The 12,662-nt window shown below is 40.6% G+C and overlaps 2 protein-coding genes across 2 annotated transcripts; one reads left to right on the forward strand and one right to left on the reverse strand.

The window, feature by feature from the left end:
* The first annotated feature begins 123 nt into the window (after nucleotides 1-123).
* Nucleotides 124-5,969, forward strand: LOC113139416 (major prion protein homolog). The gene is made up of 3 exons (XM_026322611.1): nucleotides 124-200; nucleotides 938-1,233; nucleotides 5,051-5,969. The coding sequence occupies exons 2-3, from the start codon at nucleotides 945-947 to the stop codon at nucleotides 5,917-5,919; spliced, it is 1,158 nt and encodes a 385-aa protein (XP_026178396.1). The 5' UTR covers nucleotides 124-200; nucleotides 938-944; the 3' UTR covers nucleotides 5,920-5,969.
* A 4,714-nt stretch (nucleotides 5,970-10,683) lies between these two features.
* On the reverse strand, nucleotides 10,684-11,199 carry sprn2 (shadow of prion protein 2). Its single transcript, XM_026321126.1, has one exon. The coding sequence runs from the start codon at nucleotides 11,197-11,199 to the stop codon at nucleotides 10,684-10,686; it is 516 nt and encodes a 171-aa protein (XP_026176911.1).
* Between the last annotated feature and the right edge of the window lie 1,463 nt (nucleotides 11,200-12,662).

Here is a 12,662-nt window from a genome sequence, read left to right on the forward strand (position 1 = left end):
TTTCCACCACTAAGTGCATTAAACAGTATAGCTTATGTTGGGATATGGTGAGAAGTGGGAGATGGGAGAGTTAAATATTTTGCAGGAAAGAGGGAGGGGAGTTGGGGGAGTTGGGGGAGTGGAGGTGCTGCAGAACGTTTGGGAACACCAAGGTCGAATAAACAAAGACAGCAGTGTTGTGGATGCACTGATGGGACAAGGTCAGTAGTTGTAACTTTATTCATTTATGAATATTCAGTTTAATGAATATAGATCGAGATTGGTCTCATATGTTTTTCCACAGGAAGTGTTTTCAGAGAATATTTTCACTTTTCATTTCTAAAATGAAGTGGAGTTTTATTAATGTACATTTGAAACAACTATTTTCAGCTATGTCTCCAAAAACAAAACGTTTGACATTTGAAGCCCGTTTGAAAATAACGTCACTTAAAGAAGTAAAGTAAATAACAAGTAGAGTTCGGCTGTCTGCTGATAAGCTTAGCATCTGAAGGGTCTGTGCTATTTTAAGCCTGGCAGCTATTTTGGACTCTTAGCTTCATGTTGAAGCCATGGTGTAAAAGAGTTGTGCATGGCTTTGTGGTGCAGAAACATATCAGTGCTGTAAAGTATGATATCATTATGTAAACATCTAAACATCATTTAGACAAATATAACTCCTTAAAATATGTGTTCAAATGTTTCCAGCAATTGAAAACTTGTCATAACTGTTTTTTCTTGTACTTTAGAGTTGCCATGGGTTGTGTGCTTAGGCTATATTCTGTTTTAATTCTACTAATTATTGAACAAGGTGTGAAATTTGTGATTTTAAATTTCAGAAAGACCACTCTATAGAACAAGATCATATGTTTTAATGTTAAGAGAATAAAATCTATGCTTTTGTATTTGTATTCTCACTGCATGTTCTTTCGACATGTCTTTCTTTGGCTCCTCTCTGCAGTGGAAAGATGAAGCTGACTGTAACAGCTGTTTTGTGCCTGTCCTTTCTTTTAATTCATACACATTTTTCACTGGCAAGGAAAAATATAAAGATTGGTGAAAAACTAAATTTCTTCAAGAAAGACCCCAAAATAAAAAGTCATGTAGACAGCAAATCTAAGGGTAAACAACTGAACCAAGGAGGGTACCCTCAGCAACCACATAGACCAGGGGGCTATCCTAATCAAGGAGGCTACTACCAGCAGCCAGGATACACAGCTGGGGGCTATCTACCACAGGGTTACCCAAACAGAGGAGGTTATGGTGGTTACGGCAGCTATGGAGGTTATCCAGGTGGATACGTCAACCATAACCCAAACAACAAAATCCTGAGCCCTCACTATGGTGGCAGCTTTGGTTATGGGGGCTATGGTGTTTATGGTGGCTCTCCCTTTTCCCACTCAGTCAGTGCAATGGGCAGGGGTCCCACTGATGTTTCCAGAGGATTTGGGCACAGTGCGGTATTGGCAGCTGCTGGAGGAGCTATGGCAGGAATGGCCTTGGGCTACGGGTTAGGAAGGTTCCCTCGTCCTCACTTTCAATTCCACAACCCCCAAGAGGAATATTACTACAACCACTACATGTACAGGAGGTATGGTATGAAATCTAGTGATACCAATGACTACAGTAGAGACTACAGGTACACCCAACCCCCTGAGACCTATGATAGATACATGGACTCCTGCATGAAGAGAACAGACCTTCTGCCTGCAGAGACTCGAAAGCAAAACAATAAACCGGCTGCTACTACAACAATTCCAAGTACCACAACTACAGCTGTTCCAAATGCAACAGAGGCCAACAGCACTACAAAAGGAAACTCCACAGTCATTGCACCTTTAACTCCAAATGAGTCTGAAGCCAACCCTGTGCCTCCAGTTTCCCAGGGTGTCCGGAAAGCTACTGAGGACGATGATACAGTTAGCATTGTAGAGATTGGCTACCCAGCACTGATCAAACAGCTAAAGGCCAGGAGGTGTGTGGAGTTGTACTTGGCTTATTCTAATAAGTACTTGAAAAAACAGACAGGAGGAGCACAGGAGCTGGAGATGGGCTTGCAGGGGCTTTTAGCTGTGGTCAGCAGTACGATAGTGATACTACTAAATAACAATATGCTAATGCTACTGCATTAAAGACTTCATTGGTAGATGATGAAGAAATACAGAAATAGGGTGCAATCAAGTGATGGCAGAACATAGCTCTGTACTACTTTTACTAAAAGTAGGCTATGTGATCACGTTCATCTCACCAGAACCAGTCGGCCATTCACTTTGATTTAGATTCAGTGACGAGAGTGGTGTCAAGTCTGAATTTGTATTTTATGTATAAAAACAGTCCTATGATCAGGTAAAAGAACAAGTGTGATATCTTGTATTATTGCCTGACTTAACCAACGAGACCGCAGGAACACCCCTAAAAAGCCTGTGTCCTTATGGCTTCCTGTTGAGCCCTTCACAGGAATATGACTTTTTAGTAAATGATCTTAGTTATTAGTTATTGATCAATTCAACACATCCCTGTCATTTTCATGCAAACGCCCAGCATGCAGGTGTGCGGACAAACAACTTGTGCACACAAGATCACACCAGTGAACACAAGTATCAGCATCAAGTTTGTTTCAGTTAAATATTTTACTGCTGTCTGGTTTGTTATTTCCCTGCATTAACTTTACACTTCACAGAAACTCTCTCTATGAACAAGAGCTGGAAATGGAAGTGAATTTCAATTAGTCTAGTTGTATTTTTATAAGGAAAAATATATAATATTGGTGATATGAGTAGTAAAACAATATTTACTATTCATATTCAAATATAATATTATTACAGGTAAGAGGGTATAGAAGCCATAACACTATAGCTTTGTTTGTTTGTTTTTTTGCTTAAATGTCACAATTGCTTTTTATTTCATGAGACACATGGATATGGTTTCACAGAATAATTAATCATATTAGGATTTTAATGTAGGACTTTCAGTGCCCAGCAGTTAGCATTATGTGAATCAATAATGTATTAGGGCATTGAGTTCTCACTTATTTCTTCTCTCAGAGCTTGGTTAATAAAATGTTTTACTGCAAAACCAACTGGCAACTATGAGCCTTTCACCTCAGCCCGAAGTTGGATGCATGTATACAACAAATTCATTTGAGCTACTAAGCATATGGATGCTGCTCTCCAGAGTCCCTGGTGAATAAATGAAGTAGTGATATGCTTTTGCCTGTGTCTTGCACATATATGCTACGATTCTGACTCAAGGAAGCTCATTGTGCATCATGTAGCCTACATGTTAACGATTATGGTCAAGGATTTGGGTTCCAACATCACACCCCTCATCCTGTTTTCACAGCCTGTATGAAATCAGCAATTTTACTAACTGTTCTGCTGGAGAAAAGCAGAGTCGAGCAATGTCCCCCACCCTTCACTGTGTGTTTGTGAGTGTAAGATGCCTTCAATAGGTAGTACATTCAATTATGCTCTCAGATGGGGCCCAATAATGATTTGGTTTTGTCCCACGGCCCCAAGAAGGTTAATCTGGTACTGGCTACTTAGGTGTTTATGTATTAATCCTCTAATAATGTAGGCCTGGTATTTGATATATCGCAGTGGCCAGGTACTTCAATGACTTTGAATGGGCTTTCGCTTGTAATGCAATATTTTTACACTGTTGTGTTCATAAAGTATTTGTACTTATTAAGTAAAGCTTTGATTTCTTCTTCTATCACTGCTGATTTTCCACCATCCGACGTGACCTCATCATGAAGATGCTGGGAAATGAGTCAAGTAAAGCCCCGCCCTCACCATCTGTTGCTATGCCACCCACGTCCGTCGTGCGGCGTTACGTCACATGGACTTATCGTTGCAAAAGCAGCCGAGGCGTCTCCATCGATGCTGCAGCGGTAACTTTCGATGCGCCCCGGGAAACGTCGTGAAGCTGAAGAAAACACAAGACGCAACCGAACAGTCGCCGCACCAGGTGAGTCCAGCGGTTTATTTCAGTAACGTAACCGCACCCGCCCCGTTGTAGAGACCACGCGAGTCTCTCTCGTCTAGGACCGCGGCTCGGCTCTTAGTGACAGCTCACACGTCAAACCACATCTTCCAGGTGGATAATAAAGGGTCGTGTTAGAGGCCACGCTGGGGACGAACACGTTACAAGTTTGTGCTGCCCCGTTTCCATCATAAAATAGGTTTTGCTATTGTGTTCAGCCGCGGCCACGTCTGTTATCCCAGTGTGCGTGTACTGGTTTGGACCCCTGGCTGAAAGTAAACAGTGATAATGCGATGAGCATTTCTAAACTTTGTGTGTCTCAGCACTAGGGTCTGCATTTCTTTTATATTACAGTGGGTTTAGGACTCATCACTTTTCTGGGTTCTGGGGGTTTGCAATGTACATTTCTCACTATTTTTAGTCTAGTGACTAATAATGAAATAATTATTAGTATTAGAGTATGTGCATGTATGTTGTAGCCCTAATTAAATTCTCTGTTATGGTATTTGTAATTGTATATAGTAAGGCGTGCATAGACTAATATTAGACTCTTTAAGATACTTCATGACAGTATGACTGTAAGTCACTGGCTGATTTTACAGTAATATTAACATGATAATTATCATGCTATTAATCTAACAGTCTAATAAATGATGGTCCAAACGTCATATAGCTGCTTGAGTTAACAGAACAATGATCTCATGTTTTTCATCCTTTTCTGCCTTTGTTAATTGATCTTTACTCTCCCCGACTCTCCAAAGGGTGAAGATGAAGCAGAATTTATTTTCTGTGCTGTGTTTGTCACTTCTTGTGTTTCATACACATTTTTCTCTGGCTAAGAAAGGAGGTAGCTTTGGAAAAGGCTTTGGAAAAATCTTTGGCTCAAAGAAGTTCTCAACATCAAACCAAGGTGGCACCCACACTGGCATACATACAGGAATCAAAACTGATCAGGGCTCTCAGGGCACTTACCCCAAACAGTCTGAACAAAACAATCAAAGAGGTCACCCTTCAAAAGCAGGCAGACCTAGATACCCAGGCAGTTACCCACAGCAGCAGTATCCAGTACGGGGCTCCCCTTATGGAGGAGGTTATGGTGGTTACGGCAGCTATGGAGGTTATCCAGGTGGATACGTCAACCATAACCCAAACAACAAAATCCTGAGCCCTCACTATGGTGGCAGCTTTGGTTATGGGGGCTATGGTGTTTATGGTGGCTCTCCCTTTTCCCACTCAGTCAGTGCAATGGGCACGGGTCCCACTGATGTTTCCAGAGGATTTGGGCACAGTGCGGTATTGGCAGCTGCTGGAGGAGCTATGGCAGGAATGGCCTTGGGCTACGGGTTAGGAAGGTTCCCTCGTCCTCACTTTCACTTCCACAACCCCCAAGAGGAATATTACTACAACCACTACATGTACAGGAGGTATGGTATGAAATCTAGTGATACCAATGACTACAGTAGAGACTACAGGTACACCCAACCCCCTGAGACCTATGATAGATACATGGACTCCTGCATGAAGAGAACAGACCTTCTGCCTGCAGAGACTCGAAAATCAAACAACAAAGAAACTGCAAGTACTATTGTCACCTCTGCTCCAATCACTGGCACAGAAACCAACAACACCGTGACAGAAAACTCTTTGGCATCTGCACCTTCACATCCCGACCCTCTAAACCAGCCTGGAGCCAATGCTCTGCCTCCAGCTTCACAGGCCCTGAACAGTGCTGAAGATGATGATACAGTTAGTATTGTGGAGATTGGCTATCCTGCATTGATTGAGCAACTGAAGGTCAGGAAATGCTTAGAGTACTACATCGTTTACTCTGAAAAGTACTTGAAGAAACAGACGGGAGGGGCAGATGGACTGGAGATGGGCTTGCGGGGGCTTTTAGCTGTGATCACAAGTACTATATTAATGTTACTGAATAGCAACATGCTACTGCTACTGCACTAAGGCCTTCATTAATAGTTAAAGTGATGCAGAATGTGTTTAAGAAATAAAGTTGATGGAGAGGAAATGCTTTACTTTTTAGGACCCTACCGTTTGTGTGTTACTACTGTTTGTCATTTATACTATAAGTGTTATTTATAATAATAATCAAAACATATGCATGGCATTTCCATGGCACCACACAGCTGGCACATATATTTATCTCATTCAAATGTTCTCATACCACTCTGTGACCATTAATACTTATCAGGACAATATATATGGATAACTAGGGCTCTACTCTGCCTACTAATTGCCACAGTAGGCCAGTATCATGGATCAGACCTTTGCTGTCATGGGTACAATAATTAACGTGCAGTTTAACAGGTTTAGGTACAAAAACTACTTGGTCAGGTTTAGAGAAGTATTGTGGTTGGATTTAAAATAATTATGTATTAAAATAACAAAGCTGTCTCCTGACTTTTGTCCTGATCATTACTATGGCCACTAGAGGTTGCATGCATTTTTCACTGAAAAACAGAATTCTGGTCTTTAGGTGCAGGTTGGACATTTCTTACTCATAATTAAATAACAAAACATAGAAGCAGGTGAACTGATAAAGCTACTCGGATGAGAAGTGACAGGTTTCGACCTAAAAACTAGAAGTCCAGTTTCAATGACTCAACCGTTAGATATAAGCAGGTGATGCATTGTATGATTGAACACCTGCTAAGCTGCTTCATGCTTCATCATGGTGATCTGTGTAAATAAACCGCTTTGCAGTAATGGAGATGTGCTTTACGCCTTGTATGTTTTTATTAACTCCAGGTGTGGTTGTGTTGAGGACTGTCTGACTCAAGGACAGTTTTGAGATTGGAAAACAGTGACAGTTATTCATTTAGCCTACTTTTTCTGAGATCAGTGCACTTACTGACATTATATGCACAGTCTACATACATATCTTCTTACCTTAAAACATACAGACATTTATCATACAAGAAAACAAAATATTAAAAACACCATTAAAAGTGTTAGTTCTTACTCTCGATACAGCCAAAAGCAAACGTGTCATAATGCTCCTAAAGCTTGCAATGTAATCAATCAATGCGGTGCAATCAAAGATGATTTTCTTGAGAATTTATGATTTCTTTCCTGTGTATTTTAATTGTGCTTCTATATACTTACCCTAAAAGCATTGTACAAAATGAAGGAAGTGTTCTGTTCAGTGTTTTGCTGTTTTTTCCCCTTTAGGATATCTTGTAATTGCAGAACTGCTCTAAAAATTAATAACTCTGAGCTAAATTAATCTCCAAAACCTAGTGAATGTAATCTTGCACCATCTGTGCACTAATCTCAGATGGCAAGACATGTGCATAACAATTACGTTGTTTTAATTGGAAATACAGTTCAATTATTCTAAATTTCATATGGGATATTGTATAAATGAACAGATTCTTATGGGTATCTGTGCAGTACAGACAGTAAAGACTGTTCAATAAAGACAGTGCCACTTCCTTATTCATATAAAATCCTCACTTTGACAAACAGAAGCCTCACCAGTAACTCTTTAACAGTACATTAGAAAATGCACCTCTCACTTCAGATTAAACACCTGCTGATAAAAAAAGAACAAACTCCTCAGCTTACCTTTAAGGTATTCTTATATGTAGCTTAATGTTTTCTGTATGGCTTTACTGTATTTGTAGTACACATGTATCACATGTAAACACATGGGTGCCTTTTACTGCATGGCATCATATTCTGTGTACTGCACAGAAGGAGCTGCATTGTGTCTTTGTAGATTTGGAAAAACCGTATGACAGGGTGCTGAGAAAGGAGCTGTGGTTTTGTATGAGGAGGTCTGGAGTGGCAGAGAAGTATGTTCGAGTGGTGCAGGACATGTATGAGAGCTGTAAGACAGTGGTGAGGTGTGCTGTAGGGGTGACAGAGGAGTTCAAGGTGGAGGTGGGACTGCACCAAGGATCGGCTTTGAGCCCCTTCTTGTTTGCTGTGGTGATGGACAGGCTGACAGATGAGGTTAGACAGGAATCTCTGTGGACCATGATGTTTGCAGATGACATTGTCATCTGTAGAGAGAGCAGGGAGTAGGTGGAGGAAAATCTAGAGAGGTGGAGGTTTGCTCTGGAAAGGAGAGGAATGAAGGTTAGCTGCAGTAAAACAGAGTACATGTGTGTAAATGAGAGGGACTCAAGTAGAACGGTGAGGTTACAGGGAGTAGAGATGAAGAAGGTGGAGGATTTTAAGTACCTATGGGCCAACAGTCCAGAGCAAAAGGAGAGTGTGGAAAAGAAGTGAAGAGACGTGTGCAAGCAGGTTGGAACAGGTGGAGGAAAGTGTCAGGTGTGATGTGTGACAAAAGAGTGTCAGCAAGAATGAGAGGAAAGGTGGACAAGACTGGTGAGACCAGCAATGTTGTCTGGTTTAGAGACAGTGGCACTGAGAAAAAGTCAGGAGGCAGAGCTGGAGGTAGCAGAGCTGAAGATGTTGAGGTTCTCTCTGGGAGTGACGAGGATGGATAGGATCAGGAATGAGGACATCAGAGGGACAGCTCATGTTAGATGTTTTGGAGAAAAAGCCAGGGAAGCCAGATTGAGATGGTTTGGACATGTTCAGAGGAGGGACAGTGAATACATTGGTAAAAGGATGCTGAGGTTAGAGCTGCCAGGAAGGAGGCCTAGAGGAAGACCAAAGAGGAGGTTCTTGGATGTAGTGAAAGAGGACATGAGGATAGTTGGTGTGGGTGAGGAGGATACAGAGGATAGGGTTAAATGGAGGCAGATGATTGGCTGTGGTGACCCCTGAAGGGAGCAGCACTAAGGAGAAGAAGAAGATTTTGCGTTTTGAGGGAACAGAGGGAATAACTGCACTTTTATATTTACATAGTGTTTTGTTTTTATGCACAGAATACACTAAATGAGTGTAGCAATTAATACCAACATATCCAGATGTAAATGACCTGGTAGTCAGTCAAGAAAGTGAAACTGAAAAGAAGCCGACTCCTCCAGCACAACAATGATCCAAAGCAGACATCAACAACTACCATGAACTACTTCAAAAAACACCACCTGAAGCTTATAAAATAGCCATCACATCACCTGACTCGAAAATGTGTTTGTAGATCTTAAACACAGTGTGTGTGCAAGGCAGCCTTAAAATATCCCAGAACTTGTGATCTACCGCAAGAGTGGGTGAAGCATACTTAATCAAGAATAGAAAGACTTAACTGGCTACAAAAAGCATTAGCAAGCTATGACACCAGCCAAAGGGAGAGTTTGTAACAAGCTGTAGCTGTCAGGATTGTTGGTAGCGGCCTGTCCAACACTGCCCCCTGCTGATCTTGGCCTGACCAGGATCTCGAACTAATCAGTTGATTCACTGCACCCGTTCAGCGCTGGTTTTAAACACGCCAGGACAACAGGTTCGCTGCCAGATTGTGGTTAATCTTCGCCTGACTCTTTCACGACACGACAAGAAACGAGCCTTTGGACAGTTCGGTTTGGATTTTTGGAATACACGACCCCAACCACTAGAAGACTTGATTTGGCTTTTTGTTTTGATGCAGGACTTAAGTGTTGGAGGGACTTGATTTGACGTTTTGTTTGTTTTGGAATAACTGACACTCCTGCTTTAAGGCTGAAAGATTCACATCACTTGAGTGATGTTCAGGAGAAAGTTTACCTAATTTGTTTTACAAGTAACTGGCATTTCAGGCAAATTACTTTACTTTGTTTGACTCATATAGGTCCAGGTGGCGCTCCCAGAGCTCCCACCCGAACCGTCCTCTCTACTGGGAAAAATAAAACTCTTGTTTTAACTGTTCCCCGTGATTGTCAGAATTACTGAGCTCTAAACAAGAGTGGTAGTAGATCCTAACAGTAGCAACATATAATGAAGAACCACAGGAGGCCTGTAGGTGTGAGATCACCTGTGAGCTCATGAAGCTGAGCCGTGATGGAAATATTCAGGCTGTGTGTCCTAGATGTGTGATGAAGAAATACAGAAAGACTTAGCTGTACTTTGTGTTTAATTATTAACTGGCAAATTTTAGCATAGATTCGTTTGACAACATACACATATTTTGGTTTCTAAACATGTCTACTTGTAAAAATAGACTTGCAAAAACTGTTTGTTTTTTTAACTTTGAAAATAATATTCCTCAAGCTTTTTGTTTTTACTTATATGACAATATTAAACATAGATGTACATTACATTGTTACATATAATGGCTGTATAATGCTGTTTATATATACACACACAATATTCTCATTGACCTCTTAAAACATACTCAGAACAAGCATTAAATTAAGTTTAATATTCAATATGTTGAGAAATTAGCATATGAAATGTAGCTGCTCTTAAACTGGAGGTAGACCTGATTGTCTAATTTACTCCTGGTCTGGCTTTATATATTGCTTTTGAATGTGCTTGCTAGAAAATATATTTAAGCCTCATCATCATTAATATCATCACCACAACAATCATCAAAAGTGACAAAAGACTAATTACCTTAACAGGAGAAATTGGAGTGTGAGATACAATGTAAGATAGTTATTCAAGTCAAATCATCTGGGATATCTACCATAAGTAGATATCTTCTGTACTCCTGCAGACTTAATCATGCCCTCACACCGGCATTAGACGTTAACTTCCTCTTCCTGACTTCACTGAGGGTCACGGAAGTGAAAACAAATTTCCCACAACTTTTCACTCTGTAATGGTTGTACTTGTAGGCCACATCTGACTTCAAATCCAGCCCTTCTTTACTGTCTAGATGTACATGAGAGCTACCCAGTGGCCCAGTAACAGGGACACCAGGGACCCGATGACGACAATGATACTGTTGTAAATGGGGCCACTTGATGATCCAGAGTAGTACTCCATATCTCCAGAGCCCTCTGGCTCATACCGAGGCCCTGGACCGTAGCCGCCACCACCACCTACATATCGTGGGTAGCCATAACCCCCTCCATATCCCCCATATCCTCCATATCCCCCATATCCGTACCCATACCCAGGGCGACTCAGGGCAGACCCAAGCATCGCCCCTCCTATGGCACCTGCTGCTGCTGCCCCAGCTACTTTTCCTGCACTGGGGCCACTTCTCTGGACAGGTGCTGGTCTGTAGGCCTGGCCACCGCCACCCCAACCCTGACCGTAGCCTCCTCCACCACGATTAAAGCCACCACCGCCACGTCCACGCCGGGCCTCAGAGATGGGTAACTGTGTGGCAAGGAGCAGTAGGCAGAGGGCCACTGTGAGGGGGAGTTTTTGCAGCCCTGACATATTTTTTTTCTGTAAAAACAAGACACAGGAAACATTATGAATTTGGTTTTGTAGAACACTGAACTTTCTGCATAGTCACTAGAAATAGAAGAATACAAAAGTACAAGTACTATTTGTGTGTTCTACAAACAAAATCTACCTTTTACATTATATGTACAATGCAAAATTGACACAATCAGCATGTGACATAATTATTTAATGAATTAATTATTGATTATTAGTGTGTAAGGACCCTTTACAATGTTGTAGCTGTTAGAAGTGGCGCTATGTTTTAAAAGTGTATACAGATAAGTATATTCATATTTTGAATGTAAAATGTTGAAGTAACAAGTAAAAGCAGTCAAATCTACTGTTGTTAAGAAGTCCAGTGAAAAGTACAATATTTTCCTCAAGAATGCAGCATAAAATAAAACATGTAAGTAAAGCACAAGTAACCTAAATCGAGCTTCAAGTACAAAACCTATTGTAATGTTCTACCACTGGTTCTCGGAGGAACACGGTGCTCAAAGAGTCACATAAACAAACTGATGAAATGTTCTCATTGCAGCTTAACTCATCTACATGGTATTTTTATGTCGCTGATAAATTAGGCACAGTACAGATCACAGCTCTTAATCCAGCTTTGAGAAACACCTCTTACACAAGCACCATCACTACTGCCACACACTGCAGCTGATATGGGATCAGACAGCTTTCATAATCTCTAATGCCATTTAAATGAGATTGAGTAGACGCAACCTGGTTCCAGATCTGTGGACAAGATGCAGCCTACTGCATAACTTTATTCTACCACTTTTATACTTTGTTTTTCTTTAAATTATTCCTTGCTAGCAATGAATAAATGTTTTCTTTATGTTTAATCCATGGAATAGAAAAGATGACTGAGACCTAGATAGAAATATATTATATAGTACATACAGTTAAAAAGTATTTAAACACAAAATACATAATATACTATAAAATCCTACAAACGATATTAATATATAGTAGTAATATAAATGTTTAAACTGTGTATATTTTTACTTGTAATGGTGTATTTTAGTATGCAATATTACTTATACTTAAGCAAACAATTTAAATACTTCTTCCTGTAATGTCTATATGCCTGTGAGCTGTTTGACATCATGTTCTCTGCCATCAACTATAGGCCACATCCTAAATCATGGACTTTACACAGCAACACTTAGTTTGAAAATAAAGCGATGGCTCAGCTACAGCTACAATCCAGTACTCACTAAATGTCAATCAATTATGAATGAAAACATTTCATAACTTTATTAGGGAGCACTCAGACCTGCTTCCTTGTGTTGTTTTATTCAATAGGCCCTTGCTTGGATGCGTTAAATAATACATTAAAAATAAGGGAAATGTAAAACACAAAAATACAAGGATTATAAGAAACACTGTTTTAACTAGCTTAAATCATTCATATAAGATCGTCTATGTAACACATCTTAAATCTA

The sequence above is a fragment of the Mastacembelus armatus genome, chromosome 9 (assembly GCF_900324485.2).
Source record: "Mastacembelus armatus chromosome 9, fMasArm1.2, whole genome shotgun sequence".
In the NCBI taxonomy this organism is placed as follows: Eukaryota; Metazoa; Chordata; class Actinopteri; order Synbranchiformes; family Mastacembelidae; genus Mastacembelus; species Mastacembelus armatus.

Coding starts and splice junctions, on each gene's coding strand:
- LOC113139416 (XM_026322611.1), top strand. CDS start 945: ATGAAGCTGACTGTAACAGCTGTTTTGTGCCTGTCCTTTCTTTTAATT. Junction 1,234..5,050: donor GGGTTACCCAAACAGAGGAG/GTTATGGTGGTT, acceptor CTTATGGAGGAG/GTTATGGTGGTTACGGCAGC.
- sprn2 (XM_026321126.1), bottom strand. CDS start 11,199: ATGTCAGGGCTGCAAAAACTCCCCCTCACAGTGGCCCTCTGCCTACTG.